The sequence below is a fragment of the Microtus ochrogaster genome, chromosome 7, assembly GCF_000317375.1.
Source record: "Microtus ochrogaster isolate Prairie Vole_2 chromosome 7, MicOch1.0, whole genome shotgun sequence".
Lineage (NCBI taxonomy): Eukaryota > Metazoa > Chordata > Mammalia > Rodentia > Cricetidae > Microtus > Microtus ochrogaster.
The window spans coordinates 49,720,645-49,735,059 of record NC_022014.1 but is presented as its reverse complement, the minus strand read 5'-3'; the positions used below and the strand labels follow the sequence as shown (position 1 = coordinate 49,735,059).

The window sequence follows — 14,415 nt, the reverse complement described above, 5'->3', positions numbered from 1 at the left end:
TAGACTTTTTTTTTTTTTTTAAGCTAACCGAACCAAGAAGTGTTCCATCTGGGACCAGCTGACAGGATACATTCTGAAGAGTAGCAGAATAGGAATATAGAAATGTAGGTTCCAGAAATAGGAATGTAAAAGTAAAGAAACATAAAGTTGTAAGCCTAGGAGAATGAGAGCAGAGTGTCAGCAGCTTTCTCAGCTGCTTAAGGATTCACTGTTAACAGTGGGTTACTTTATCCAGTAACTGATGGAAGCAGATGCAGTGCCCCACAGTCAGCATTGGACTGAGCTCCTGGAGCTTAGTTGAAGAGACGGAGGAGGGATCCTATGAGCAAGGCGGGTCAAGATCACTATTGGGAAAAACACAGAGACAACTGACCCAAGCTAGTGGAAGCTCACCAACTCTGGACTGACAGCAGGGGGTCCTACATGGGACTGTTGGTGACAGTTACGTGACTTGATCTATTGTGGGGGGTTGAGAGCAGGATCAGGGCTCATCCTGTGTGCATGAACTAGCTCTTTGGAGCCCATCGCTAGGGTGGGACACCTTGCTCAGCCTTGATACAGAGGAGCGGGGATTATCCTGCCTCAACTTGTATACCAGACATCGCTATCTCCCCTAGGGAGGCCTTACACCCTCTGAGGTGGAATGGGTGAAGGGTCCAAGAATATGAATATAAAAAGTGTAGATTCCAGAAATAGGAATGTAGAAATAAAGAAATATGAAGTTGTAAGCCTAGGAGAATGAGAACAGACTGTCAGCCGCTTTCTCAGTAGCTCAAGGATTAACTAGTAACAGTGGGTTACTCTGCTTTACAACCCATAGCTCTGTTTACAAGGCCAAAGCATCTCTCCGCAAACTGAGAGCTAGCCTACAGATATGAGCTGAGTCAACTTTTAGGAGACAGACATATGACCTCTGTGTTATGCATTATCCCTGCTATGTGAGACTGACAGTATCGAAGGGGAGAGCACAGGGCTTCAGTCAACACCACCTGGAAGTACCAAGAAAGACAATAGATTAAGTAAAACACTAGTTTAACTGAAAAAAAAAAAACTCTGTTAATGGAGATTGCAAAGTAAGGCAATCTGTATCTGAATTTTACCTTGAGATTGTAAAAATTCCTTTGTTCAGACCTAATGCTTGGTGCCCATACTATGAAAAGGTGGGTTCAGAAACCAGCCTTTGCCACAGCCTTACAAAATCAATCTCTGGCTGTGGTCTCAGATAGCTGCTAAGCTTTTTGTGCCCCATGGAGATTTTTTATTTTAATTTTTTAATTTTTTTCTGAGTCTGGTTTCTGGAATAAAGTTTGCTTCTGGTTTATTAGACTTTTGTGGTCTGTCCCCATCTTTGCGTAACCCCCTGGACCCAACAATGGGGGGGGGGTGGAAGGTGGGAGAAGAAAAGGGAGAGGAAACTGGGGTTGGCATGCAATATTAAAAAATTTTTAAAAATAAAAACTAAATAAAATGTCTTTTTAAAGAAGAGAAGGTGAAGACTTTAAACACACAGCCATCCCACTTTCCCTTCATGAGGTGGGGGGATGACTCTCACACACTGCTTCTAAGCAATTAACTGTGTGCAGGCAACACACAGGCCTGGGTCCACTGAGCAGACACAACTCTGGACTGTGACACCCAAAGATTTGTGACAAAGCACAGCCTCAAGGACAGAATGGGTGGCTCTGGCTGTCCTCTGTGTCTGCACACTATGTCCATTGATGAAGTCCTTCCTGCCTAACAAACTGCTAGTTGTCTGATGCCCAGTTCATTATATTCTGCTCTCCCAAGGAGGGTCTCTACCCAGGAGCATAAAGGGGCAAACAATACTGACTGTGAGATATGGGGAGATGTAGCCCTTGTATCCCTGAGCTGGGGTGATGACTCACTGAGATACAAAACTCTGAATCTCTCTCCCTAACCCTTGTGTCCCCAGGCGCCCACTTAGCACCATGACGTAAAGGAAGCAGGACACAGACACAGCCTGTTAGTCTCCCAAAGCATGAACTGAAACCTGAAAGAAATGTGCACCAGTTGAATGTGGGACAGGATCTGTTCTGCTGTCCCCACTCTTCTCATCACTGTCCTGGGAGAATTGCCAGTTGCCTCCTTGAGAACAGTGGCTATGACTACAGAGCTGTCCTAACCCTTGGAAAACAACATGGATCCTGGCTAGTGCTCCCACATCACTCTTGCCTGGAAAATCCTCCTCCATTCCCTGTTGGGAACATCACATGATTGTTGCTGCTTCCATGACAAGGCCAGAACACCCAGTCTCTGATTGCAGTCAGAAGTTCGCTGTCTGCTCAGCTGACTCCAGGCTGTTAGGAGACTGTGATCTCTCCTATCACCTACGTCAGTTACACTTCCACACTGAGACACATGGTGTAGGGCCGGTGTTCTGACCAGGCATCCTTCATTGCTCCTGTTTTCTTGTTTGAAGACGGCCGATAGGTAAGATTACAGCAAATAAGCAAGTAGATAGAGACAGCAAACACAGTGAGCAAGACAGCGACAGAGGCCTTTAGGATGGTCTGTAGCCATCTAACTGGTAGGGCTTGCTAGGTTTGAAGTGTGATGGTGAACATTGTGTTTGGAGAGTGAATTTACTATGTTAAGCGTGCAAAAATAAAAGTGTTTTTAGCTTGTATAAGCCTTGAGGTGTAGAAGTAGGAGCAACGGGCTGCTTCCCACCACCCGGCTAGCTTTACCCGAAATAATTACACGGAAACTGTATTCTTTTAAATACTGCCTGGCCCATTAGTTCCAGCCTCTTATTGGCTAATTCTCACATCTCGATTAACCCATTTCTAATAATCTGTGTAACACCACAAGGAGGCTTACCAAGAAAGATTTTAACCTACATTTGTCTGGAATAGTAGAATCATGGCGACTGCCTGACTAGGCTTCTTTCTCCCAGCATTCTGTTCTGTTTACTCCGTCTACCTAATTTTCTGTCCTATCAGGGCCAAGGCAGTTTCTTTATTAATTAACCAATGAAAGCAACACATAGAAAGCAACACCTACATCAATTCCCATTTTTTTTAAACAAAAAAAGAAAGGCTTTAACTTAGCAGTTGCTCCTACCTTGAATGTATCCTCTAGGGTGGCTACAATTAAAACACTTTTTGGAGCTGTTAAGTTATTCTTTTTTGAAAAAGTGATTTTGAATGGAAATTGAACAATGCCCACCTGAATCATCAATGGGTCAAGGAAGAAATAATGGAAGAAATTAAAGACTTTCTAAAATTTATTGAAAATGATCACACAACATACCCAACTTCATGGGACACAATAAAAGCAGTGTTAAGAAGAAAGTTCATAGCACTTGTGAATTAACAGAATATTTGAAAACTTTAGAACAAAAAGGAGCAAACTAACCCATAAGAACTAGAGAGTGGGAAATAATCAAATTGAGAGCTGAAATCAACAAAATGGAAACAAAGAAAACAATACAAAGAATCAATGAGACAAAGGGTTGGTTCCTAGAGAAAATCAGAAAGAAAATAGAAAAAACTTTATCCAAATTAATCAAAGAACAGAGAAAATATCCCAATTAACAAAATCAGAAATGAAAAGGGGGACACAACAACAGACTTGGAGAAAATACAGAGGATCATCAGGTCATATTTCAAAAGCTTGTACTCCACAAAATTGGAAAACTTAAAGAAAATGAAAAACTTTCTGAATAAATACCACTTACCAAAATTAAATCACGAGCAGATAAGAAAATTAAATAGAGCTAACTGCTAAAGAAACAGAAACAATCATAAAAATTCTCCCAATCAAAAAAGCCCAGGACCAGATGGTTTCAGCTCAGAATTTTCCAAGATTTTCAAAAAAGAACTAATACCATACTCCTCAAATTGTTTCACACAGTAGAAACAGAAGGAACATTTCCAAACTCTTTTTATGAGGCTACAATTACCCTGATACCCAAACCAAAGAAAAACATTACTAAGAAAGAGAATTACAGACCAATCTTAATTATGACCATTGATGCAAAAATACTAAATAAAATACTGGCAAATCGAATCCAAGAACACATCAGAAACATCATCCACCATGATCAAGTTGGCTTCATCCCAGAGATGCAGGGATGGTTCAACATATGAAAATCTGTCAACGTAATCTACCATATAAATAAACTGAAAAATAAAAACCACATGTTCATCTCATTAGACGCCGAAAAAGCTTTCAAAAAACTACAACATCCCTTCATGTTTAAGGTTTGGGGAGAGCAGGGATACAAAGAACATATCTAAACATAATAAAGACAATATACAGTAAGCCAGCAGCCAACATCAAACTAAAGGGATTGAAACTCCCAAAAATTTCACTGAAACCAGGAATAAGACAAGGTTGTCCACTCTCTCCATATCTATTCAATATAGTTCTTGGGGTCCTAGCTAGAGCAATAAGGCAGCAAAAGGAGATCAAGGGGATACAAATCAGAAATGAAGAAGTCAAACTGTCACTGTTTGCTGATGATATGATAGTTTACATAGGTGATCCAAAAAATTCTACCAAGGAACTTCTACACTCATAAACACTTTCAGTAATGCAGCAGGATACAAGATCAACTCAAAAAAATCAATGCCCCTCTCCCTTGTACACAGATGATAAAAGGGTTGGGAAAGAAATCAGATAAACAACACCCTTCACAATAGCCACAAATAGCATAAAATATCTCAGAGTAAATCTAACCAAACAAGTATAAAAGCTATATGAAATAACTTTAAATCTTTGAAGAAAGAAATTGAAGACACCAGAAAGTGGCAAGATCTTCCATGCTCTTGGGTAGACAGAATTATCATAGTAAAAATGGCAATCTTACCAAAAGCAATCTGCAGATTCAATGCAATGCCCTTTAAAATCCCAGCAAAATACTTCAAAGACCTTGGTACTCAACTTCATATGAAAAAGTAGCCAAAACAATCCTGTACAATAAAAGAACTTCTGGAGGCATCACAATCCCTGACTTCAAAGTCTACTACAGAGCTACAGTACTGAAAAGAGCCTGGTACTGGCATAAGAACAGACAGGAGGACCACTGGAACTGAATCGAAGACCCAAATATTAATCCACACACCTTTGAACACCTGATTTTTGACAAAGAAGCAAAAAATATCAAATGGAAAAAAGCATATTTAACAAATGGTGCTGGCATAACTGGATATTAACATGTAGAAGAATGAAAGTAGACCCATATCTATCACCATGCACAAAACTCAAGTCCAAATAACTCAAAGACCTCATCATAAAGCCTGCCATACTTAACTCTATAGAAGAGAAAGGGGGAAAAGATCTTCACTAACCCACATCAGACAGAGGCCTGATCTCCAAAATATACAAAGAAATCAAGAAATTGGTCATCAAAAGAACAAATAATCTAATAAAAAGTTGCAGTACAGACCTAAACAGAGAACTCTCAACAGAGGAATCTAAAATGGCTGAAAGACACTTAAGGAAATGTTCCACATCCTTAGTCATCAGAGAAATGCAAATCAAAATAACTCTGAGATTTCATCTTACACCTGTAAGAATGGCCAAGGTCAAAACACTGATGAAAACTTATGATGGAGAGGTTATGGGGAAAAGAGAACACTTCTGCATTGTTGGTGGGAATGCAAACTGATACAGACTCTTTGGATGTCAGTGTCACTATTTCTCAGAAAATTAGGAAACAACCTTCTTCAAGACCCAGTAATACCACTTTTGGGTAATATGTACCCAAATATACCAAAGGATGCTAAATCATGCCACAAGAACATGTGCTCAACGATGTTCATAGCAGCATTGTTTGTCATAGCCAGAATATGGAAACAACTTAAATGCCCCTCAACCAAAGAATGGATAAGGAAAATGTGGTACATTTATTTACACAGTGGAGTACTACACAGAAGAAAAAAATAAAAACATCTTGAATTTTGCAGGAAAATAGATGGATCTAGAAAACATCACATTGAGTGAGGTAACCCAGACACAGAAAAACAATTATCACTTGTACTCACTCATAAGTGGTTTTTAATCATAAACAAAACAAAAAAAAACCCCAAAAACCAAAGAAAACCAGCCTACAAATCACAATCCCAGAGAACTTAGGCAACAATGAGGGCCCTAAGAGAGACATACAAAATCAAATCTACATCGTATGTAGAAAGAGACAAGCTCTCCTGAGTATATTTGGAGTATGGGGACCTTGGAGGAAGTTTAAAAGAGAGCAGAGAGGCCGCAAGGGGAGCAGAGAAAAAAGTAGAGCTCAATAAAAATCAATAAAAAAAAAAAAAACAAGGTAGTGGGTGACAGATTGAACAGGCTAACTGCTAAATTCTGCTTTTGTCTGAGACTCTTGCTTGGATGGATGGCTGAAACATCTGCAGGATGTTTGTTCCAAGATCAAGCTTTGCCCACAACCAGACAGTATATGAGATAATTTGGCTCCCCAAAATTATAACTTTGTGGGGTTTTTACTTTATAATCCTTTCCCTAACAATAGCCAGGGCCTTACCTAAAGAACTCTCTCTGGTTTCTTCCTGACCCATGTATTTCTCTAATTTATTAAAACCCAAGTGTTAAGTCAGACTGGTAAATCTCTAAATGACCTGGGACCCACAGCAGAAAGATAGCTTCCCCAATAGGTGCCCACACCTGAGCTACCAATCTCCAATGGGAATCTCTACCACTAACTCTGCTATAATGGCCACACCACAGGCTTAGTAAGTCCAACCTAAAACAGCTCGATTGATCTGCCACCTTCTTTAAAGGTCCACCCAATTGTTTCATGCAAACCATCCACTTCTAGGAATGGAAACTGAAACCAACTCTGAGTGCAGCCCTTTCTTGAGGCTGGTTTATATAACCAGAGTTCATACCTAACCAGGAAATTGTAGACAGCAAGGGCTGTGTGTGGACCAGGAACGGTAAGGTAGCTTGGGGAAGATCTGGGTACAGTAAGGTAGCTTGGGGAAGATCTGGGTACGGTGAGGTAACTTGGGGAAGATCTGGCTGTTCATCCCTGTGTTTTTCCTTTCTTTATTCAGTTCTTCTCAGGACACAGAAAACCACACCTGACCTCTTTTTCTTCCTGAACATCCTGAGTCTGAATTCCAGTTCTAGAGCATTCCAAGGCAACTGCACTTGCTGCAGTGCACAGACTTCTCCTAAGAAGAGAGCTTTCCCAGAGGCGCCACTGCCCTCAGATCAAGGTCACCACTGCTGAGGTGAGTGAAGGGTCCTAAGTTCAGCTTGGCAAATAGCCCTATGTGTGTGATAACATGAGGAGGGGAGCACTGATTCCGGGGCAGGAGGGCTTGGGGATTTCACTCAGGGAGCAGGCACAGTAACATCCTTCTGTGCCATCTTCTGTGCCACAGAACATCCCGAAGCAGAGAAGCAGCAGCCCTTCCTTCTCCCTGCTTGTGTGGACCTAGATGATCTTCTGAAATAGTCGAGCTTGGAGGAAAACAGCAGGCTAGGATACCCAGATGCTCATGGAGTCTCTGTGGTACCCCATGGAGATAAAATCCCAGATGAGAAAAAGCCATCCACAGTGTCTGGCAGAGCTGTTGACCCCCTGGCTTTCAGGAATCTGCTGCCGTCAGTCAGCTGTTATTCTGATGGCTCCATCCTTACACTTCCTGTTGTTTCTCTCTGGTAGTTTGCAGACCACTTAGGTTTAACTGTGATATGTCTTCAGGAGTTTCTTTTTCCACCCTTTGTATCTGGAGATCTATATGCTTTTGTATCTGTCTGGATGTGCATTCCTCTCCCTAAATTTGAAGACATTCTTGCTAGGATTGGTTGAGAATATTTTCTATGCTGCTGGAATGGAGTTCTGCTCCTTCTCTGCCGATGTGTTTCATGGTGTTCCGAAGAACACACATGTTCTGCTCATGGGTTTTCAATTTTTATAGTCTTTTCTGACCACGTCTTCCCATTCGTCTACATAGTTCTTCAATTTTTGATATTCTTTCCTCTATATGATCCACTCTGATGCTGAGTCTTTGCTCTGAGCCTTTGCTTTAATGCATTTTTCATCTCCAGCTTCATTTAAGTCAAGATTTTGCTCAGTATTTCTCATTATTGAAATCATTTTCAAGCCCTGTGTTGACTTGTCTTTAATTCAAATGATTGCTTGAATCTTTTTTCTTTGATCACATTTACATCGTTCTTGTGAATTCTTCATTTGAAACTTTATCTAAGTCATTCTCATGAAGACCGTAACTCTGGAGTCTGTATTTTCTAGAGGAGATGAGCTGTCTTGGGTTTTCATATAACCAAGTTTTTGTGTTCATGTATTCTTTGATCACTGGTTAGATTTTCTTTTGTATATATTTACTGTCTTACTTATTTCGTAATAGGAAGCAGTTGGGTGGGCTTTGAAGGCTCTGATACATGGGGTGGTCAACAGGGGTCAGGTGAACTTGGATGTCTAAGATTCAAATGTGGGAATGCTGACCTCCCTTGGGGAATAGGTGGATAGACAGCTGGCAAGTCTGACAGGCCAGGCAGTGGGTGGGCAAGGGGCCTGGCAGGCACTGGATTTGTGGGATCTGAAGTCTCTGAGGCACAGCGGAACTCCTCATGGGGTAGGTAGTGGGTATGCAGGAAGGTTGCATAACTAACATGTAAGTGTTAATCTCATGAAGCAGGCAGCTGGTCAGGCGGGCTCTGATCAATGTTTGGAGACAATGTCCTACAATGTAACCCTGGCTGGCTTAGGGACATCACTGCAGGGTCCTTAGATAGATGCAGTGAATTACATTCTTTGAAGGATGGTCCCCTCAAGTGCCTTTGCCTCTAACAGTAGTCTTTCTTTTTTAATTTTGAATTTTATTTAATTTAAATGTTTACCACGAAGCAAGGGTCCTTTTTTTTTATTACAATATAAGAACATCCTTCTCCCTCTCATCCCTGCAGTCCCTTTCAGACCTCCTATTCCCGTTCAGATGTGTGCTCTCTATTTCGCGGACGAATCTCTTAACAAATAAATACATACGCTCAACCTGTCGCTTTTAGTACAGCTTGTATAGATAGATATACAGGTAGACATCAACAGATGATAGATAGATAGATAGATAGATAGATAGATAGATAGATAGACAGACAGACAGATAGTGTCAGATAGACAGACAGATAGGAATTAGGGCTGAACATTTGGAACTGAATGATCAACTAGGGAGCTCCTCTCTGGGGGAGACTACTTCTGCCTCTCTGCAGCTTTTTACCACTTGTGACTCTTCACCTAAGTGTGACAACCCACGCAATTTCCCACACCCACTGTGGCACGTCAACTGTTGGTGTCAGTGCTCAGGTGTTGTGTAAAAGGCCACAGTGTTGAGGTTCCATGGGTATCTTGGTCATATCCAGAAGACTCAGCCTTGCAGCGGACTGTGTGGTCTTCCTATTCTTGTGTCTTCTGCACCCTCTTCCTCAGTGTTTTCTCTCTCTTAGGTTAAGGCTTATGTTATCAACCGAGGCTGGGCATGCAAAGTCAGGTGTTCTCTGCTTTGTAACCAGTTGTGGCTTTCTGAAATGATCTCTCACTGCTGTGAAAAGAAGAATCTTTGGTGGTTAGAGAGAGCTCCGTGTACCTGTGGGTATAAAGAAAAGGGTTTTGGAAGCAGTTAGGAATATTCTGGGATAGGAAAGTGGCCACAATGGATTCTCCTCTGAGATCTGTGACCTCACTAGCAGTACACGGTGGTTGCTTAGGTTTTTAGTTACAAGGCACGGTTTTCCTTTTGTTCAGCCAGCGTGATGCACAATTAGAGAGGTGTGGGTCATCACCAACACACAAATGCCACCCCTGCACCTTTAGTTACCTCAGTGTGATGATCATCACTGTGGCTCACGGGAGTCCCAGCTGGGCAGGATTTCAGAATGTTCTCCTCCCTTGGAAACTCTCACAGCTCCTTCTGATGTTAGGGAAGCTGGGCCTCAGGGAGGAGACTATGGATCAGATGCAGCTTGATTTCTATGTGTCCTTTATCTGAAGTGTGCTGTGTCTTCAGCACAGCGCCCTTCAAATTCTGGGGCTCAAGCAAGGGCAACAGCAGGAGTCTGTATTGTCTGAGGAGTTTCCTGGACTCCCCTGACCACAACTCGAGAGAAGTTTCTCATGTCTGACAATGATGTTTCTTTTACTCTATGACTCAGAGGGGAGGCATTATCAGCCAATGGCATAACATCATTTAAAGTGTGTTAAATATACAAATACCCACACACACACACAGACATCATGTGTATATGTATAATTAAGTAAAAATGACATCAGAGGATTCCAAAAGTCATCTTTTTCTGTAGTTCTCACTCTTTCCCCAAGTTAATTCTGGTGTTTTCTGGAGCCTCTGAGCCAGCATGGTTTTGAGAAATGTTATGACCTTACAAATCTGTCAGCATTATGCAGAATGCTTGTCAGAGTTCTCCCAGGATGCCCCTCTCAGTGTCTGGTGTAGAAGCTCTGATTCTCAGTTATCTTGATTTTTGACATAGTCACCCCAGAGAACACAGCACAGTGTTGTACCCAACTGAGCATCTGAACACCAGGGAGCAGAGTACCTCACTTAGGAGTCTCTCAACCAGGGACGTCATATCTCACATCTGCTGAGAGAAGAAAGCGAAATCACAGTTAGTTGGACATTTCTTTTCAATTCAGCCTTTCCCATCCCTGTCTACTATCATGTACTCATTTTAGAATAACCATCCAAAGAGACCAGAAGCCTTGAGGTCCCACAGGCAATTCAGTAAAGGGTTCACAAAAGGTTGAGGACCCAGCCAGGAGAAATGTTACTTCTTTCATGTCCTTTTAGCGTTGATACCATGTATGGGTGTCATTTTAATGAAAATAAAGGTATTTAAATGGAATTTCAAATTGATAATAAAGGCTGCTGTGGGTAACACACTCTGAGACAATGGGGATGTTCTTTCGGGAATTCACCAAGGCCAGCTGGCCTGAGTCTGAAAAAGCATGGGATAAAACCGGACTTGCTGAACATAGCGGACAATGAGGACTACTGAGAACTCAAGAACAATGGCAATGGGTTTTTGATTCTACTGCACGTGCTGGCTTTGGGGGGGCCTGGGCAGTTTGGATGCTCAACTTACTAAACCTGGATGGAGGTGGGCAGTCCTTGGACTTCCCACAGGTCAGAGAACCCTGATGGCTCTTCAAGCTGATGAGGGAGAGGGACTTGATCGGGGGAGGGGGAGGGAAATGGGAGGCGGTGGTGGGGAGGAGGCAGAAATCCTCAATAAATAAATAAATAAATAAAAAGGCTGCTGTGGGTAACTACATAGTGTAAGTGGAGATTGAATTAGACAAAGAAGGACAAGATAATTCCTAGGAGTATGAGCAAGAGGCTTCTTCATTTCCAGGGCAGCAGTTGAAGCAGTAACCAAAGTGAGAAGAGAAGACAGACAGCGCCAGCTCTGATGGGGGTCAGGGTCAGGGTCCTTCTTTACTGAACCAGCAAACACCAAGGCTTTGCCCTGCTTTAATTAATGATTACCATTTCTCTCCTCTCAGCTCCATTCAGCCTCTACCCTATAGAGTCACGGCTTGGGCCTCCAGCATCGATGAATTCTTTAAGAATTTTAAGAGGGAAAGGCAAATCCTCTCCGAAGAAACCATTACCTTGATTAAATCCCACATTGAGAACAGAAACCTCCAGGAAGCACTTTCTATAATCTGCAATGAACTGAGAAACATCGAGAAGGCCTCCCTGCACATTGCTGTGACAGGAGAGACAGGGTCAGGAAAATCCTCGTTCATCAATGCCCTGAGAGGGGTGGGGCATGAAGAAGAAGGTGCAGCCTGCACTGGGGCAACAGAAACCACCACGGAGAGAACTCCATACCCACACCCAAAGCTTCCCCAGGTTACAGTATGGGACCTGCCTGGCATTGGATCCACCTCCTTTCCACCAGAGAAGTACCTAACAGAAATGAAATTTGGTGAATATGACTTCTTCATTATCATCTCTACTTCACGCTTCAAAGAAAATGATGCCCAGCTAGCTAAAGCCATTAAAAGGATGGACATGAATTTCTACTTTGTCCGAGCCAAGATAGATAGCGACATATATAATGAGAAGACGAGCAAGCCTAAGACTTTCAATGAGGACAATGTCCTGAAGAATATTCTAGAAGAATGTTCATGTCATCTCCAGGAGGCTCTCTCCAGTGAGCCTCCAGTCTTCTTAGTCTCTAATTTTGATACGTCTAAGTATGACTTCCCAAAACTGGAAAGCAAACTCCTATTTGATCTCCCAGCCCACAAGCGCCACATCTTCATGCTGTCCTTGAGCAGTGTTACTGAGGCCACCATTAACCTCAAGAGAGATTCCCTGAAGCAGAAAGTTTACCTAGAGGCCCTAAAGGCTGGAGCATTGGCCACCATTCCACTTGTTGGCATGATCAGGGATCAGTTAGAGGATCTGGATGAAACATTCAATCTCTTCAGGTCTTACTTTGGGCTGGATGATGCCTCATTGGAAGAGATTGCGAAAGATTTTAACCTGTCTGTGGATACATTCAAGGTACACCTTCGTTTTCCCCAGTTGTTTGCAGAAGATGACGATGTGTCCTTAGGGAAAAAACTATGGAAATATATCCAAAGAATTTCCTCAGTTTTTGGTGGTCCAGGTTCTGCTGTCATATATTACGAAAAGTCTTACTATTTGCAGAATCTCTTTATTGATGCTGCAGCAAATGATGCCATTGCTCTTCTCAATAAGAAGAGTCTTTTAGAAAACAAGGTGGGACCATATGTCTCTAAGCCCCCCGATTACTGGGAATGATGGGGAAATGAGGCACAAGTTCCAATCAGTGTTTCCTCTTGGCCTTGCTTTGGACACTGACACATAACCTATGCCTGACAAATGAATCTTGTCTGTGGAGCTCAGTAGGCTCCTCCTTTTTTTCTTCCCTAGAGACAGAAGATCACTGTGGCAAGAGCTCAGTTGTGCTTTAGTAGGAAACTGTCATCAACACTGTGTATTGCCTGAGGAAACCTAGGTCTCTTTAAAATAGTGTGTAGAGCACACATGAAAATATTGATTTGATTCCTGGTTTATGGTCTAATGACTCCTGGATCCTTTACTCCTGTGAAAGTCTCCACACAGTTCTGCATTCTCACAGCTTTGTCACTTTTCCTTGAGGGCATCTGATGACCAACACCGTGTAGATAAATACACCTCAGTAAGAGGTGTGAGCCCCGCACAAGAGTCACATGATAGATGGAGACTGTTACTATTAGCCAAGCTCCTTCCAGGAGGATCTTGGTAAAAACAGAAGAATAAGCATTTGTATACATGCTCTTGCTTTGCACAGATAAGGATATCTATTTCCTATCCTTCACCGGCAAATCAGAGTGAGCTGAAATTCACCCTCTGTGATTGGCAACTGAAACTTTAATCATAAACTGTCTCTCTCTGCTGTAATTTCATTCATAAAAATAAATAAAATTAATTTGAAAAATCTGCTGGACTGCTTTTCTCAAAAGTCGCAGAGCCACTGTTGGTACTTGTTCTTATTTCAACATGGCCAGGATATGGAGCTGTTGACAACTTGTTCGTCCCACTACCCTGGTGACCATTTGTGTCTATTATGAATTTTCTGGTAGTCTGACAGAACTTAGAACCGAGAATGAGATGGCTCTCTGAGAATCCCAATGAGAGATTATCTGGATTAGTTGATTTTATTTCTTTATGTTATATATCAGTGAGATCAAAGGACCACTTTAATGTGATGCAGGACCCTCGTCCCAGGGCATGGGATTCTGGACTGCACAAAGCGGGTAAGAGTAGTTGAACATGAATTCTTTTTACCCCTGTCTGTGCTTGTAAGAGGCCCAGATGTCTCAGGCCTGTAGCGTTGGGACCTTCCCACTGAGGGCATTGCAACCTTGAACTGAGAGCTGAGAGAAGCCCTGGCTGCCATACATTGCTTTGCAGGACATTTTGTCACAGCCACAGAGAAGAAACTCGCATAGACACCTGTCTGGACTCTTGGCTAAAGCTCCTGTGGAATTTCCATACTGATGGCTTTCCCACCAGGGGAGGAGAGATGCAGGCATGGCATCCCAGGGGCAAAAAATAAAGCACATGTTAGGTCAGTGTTGGAATCCTACAGAAAACCAGACACAGTGGGTCAAGGCCCATGTTCTCTGACAGCTCTGTCCATGTCCACCCCACACTGACATTAGTGACTTCTGTGTGTGGTGACCCACACACCTGACAGAACAACAGGAGGGAGGAAGGTCTGCTTTGTCTCAGAGTTAGAGAACTGCAGGTCACTTTCCAGAGGTGGCAGGTGGCAGAAGCGGTGGGGTCCATCCAAGCAGAAGGTCGTCTGGGAGACGACAGAGAAGCAGCAGACAGAGCTAGAGGACACGAGGCAGGGAATTCACAGTCC

General features: G+C 42.5%; 1 protein-coding gene across 1 annotated transcript; it reads left to right on the top strand.

Annotated features, from left to right (window-relative positions):
• Positions 1-1,949: 1,949 nt before the first annotated feature.
• Positions 1,950-13,163, top strand: LOC101994766 (T-cell-specific guanine nucleotide triphosphate-binding protein 1-like). The gene is made up of 2 exons (XM_013347071.1): positions 1,950-1,954; positions 11,528-13,163. Exons 1-2 carry the CDS (start codon positions 1,950-1,952, stop codon positions 12,798-12,800), a joined length of 1,278 nt encoding a protein of 425 aa, XP_013202525.1. The 3' UTR covers positions 12,801-13,163.
• Positions 13,164-14,415: the final 1,252 nt, after the last annotated feature.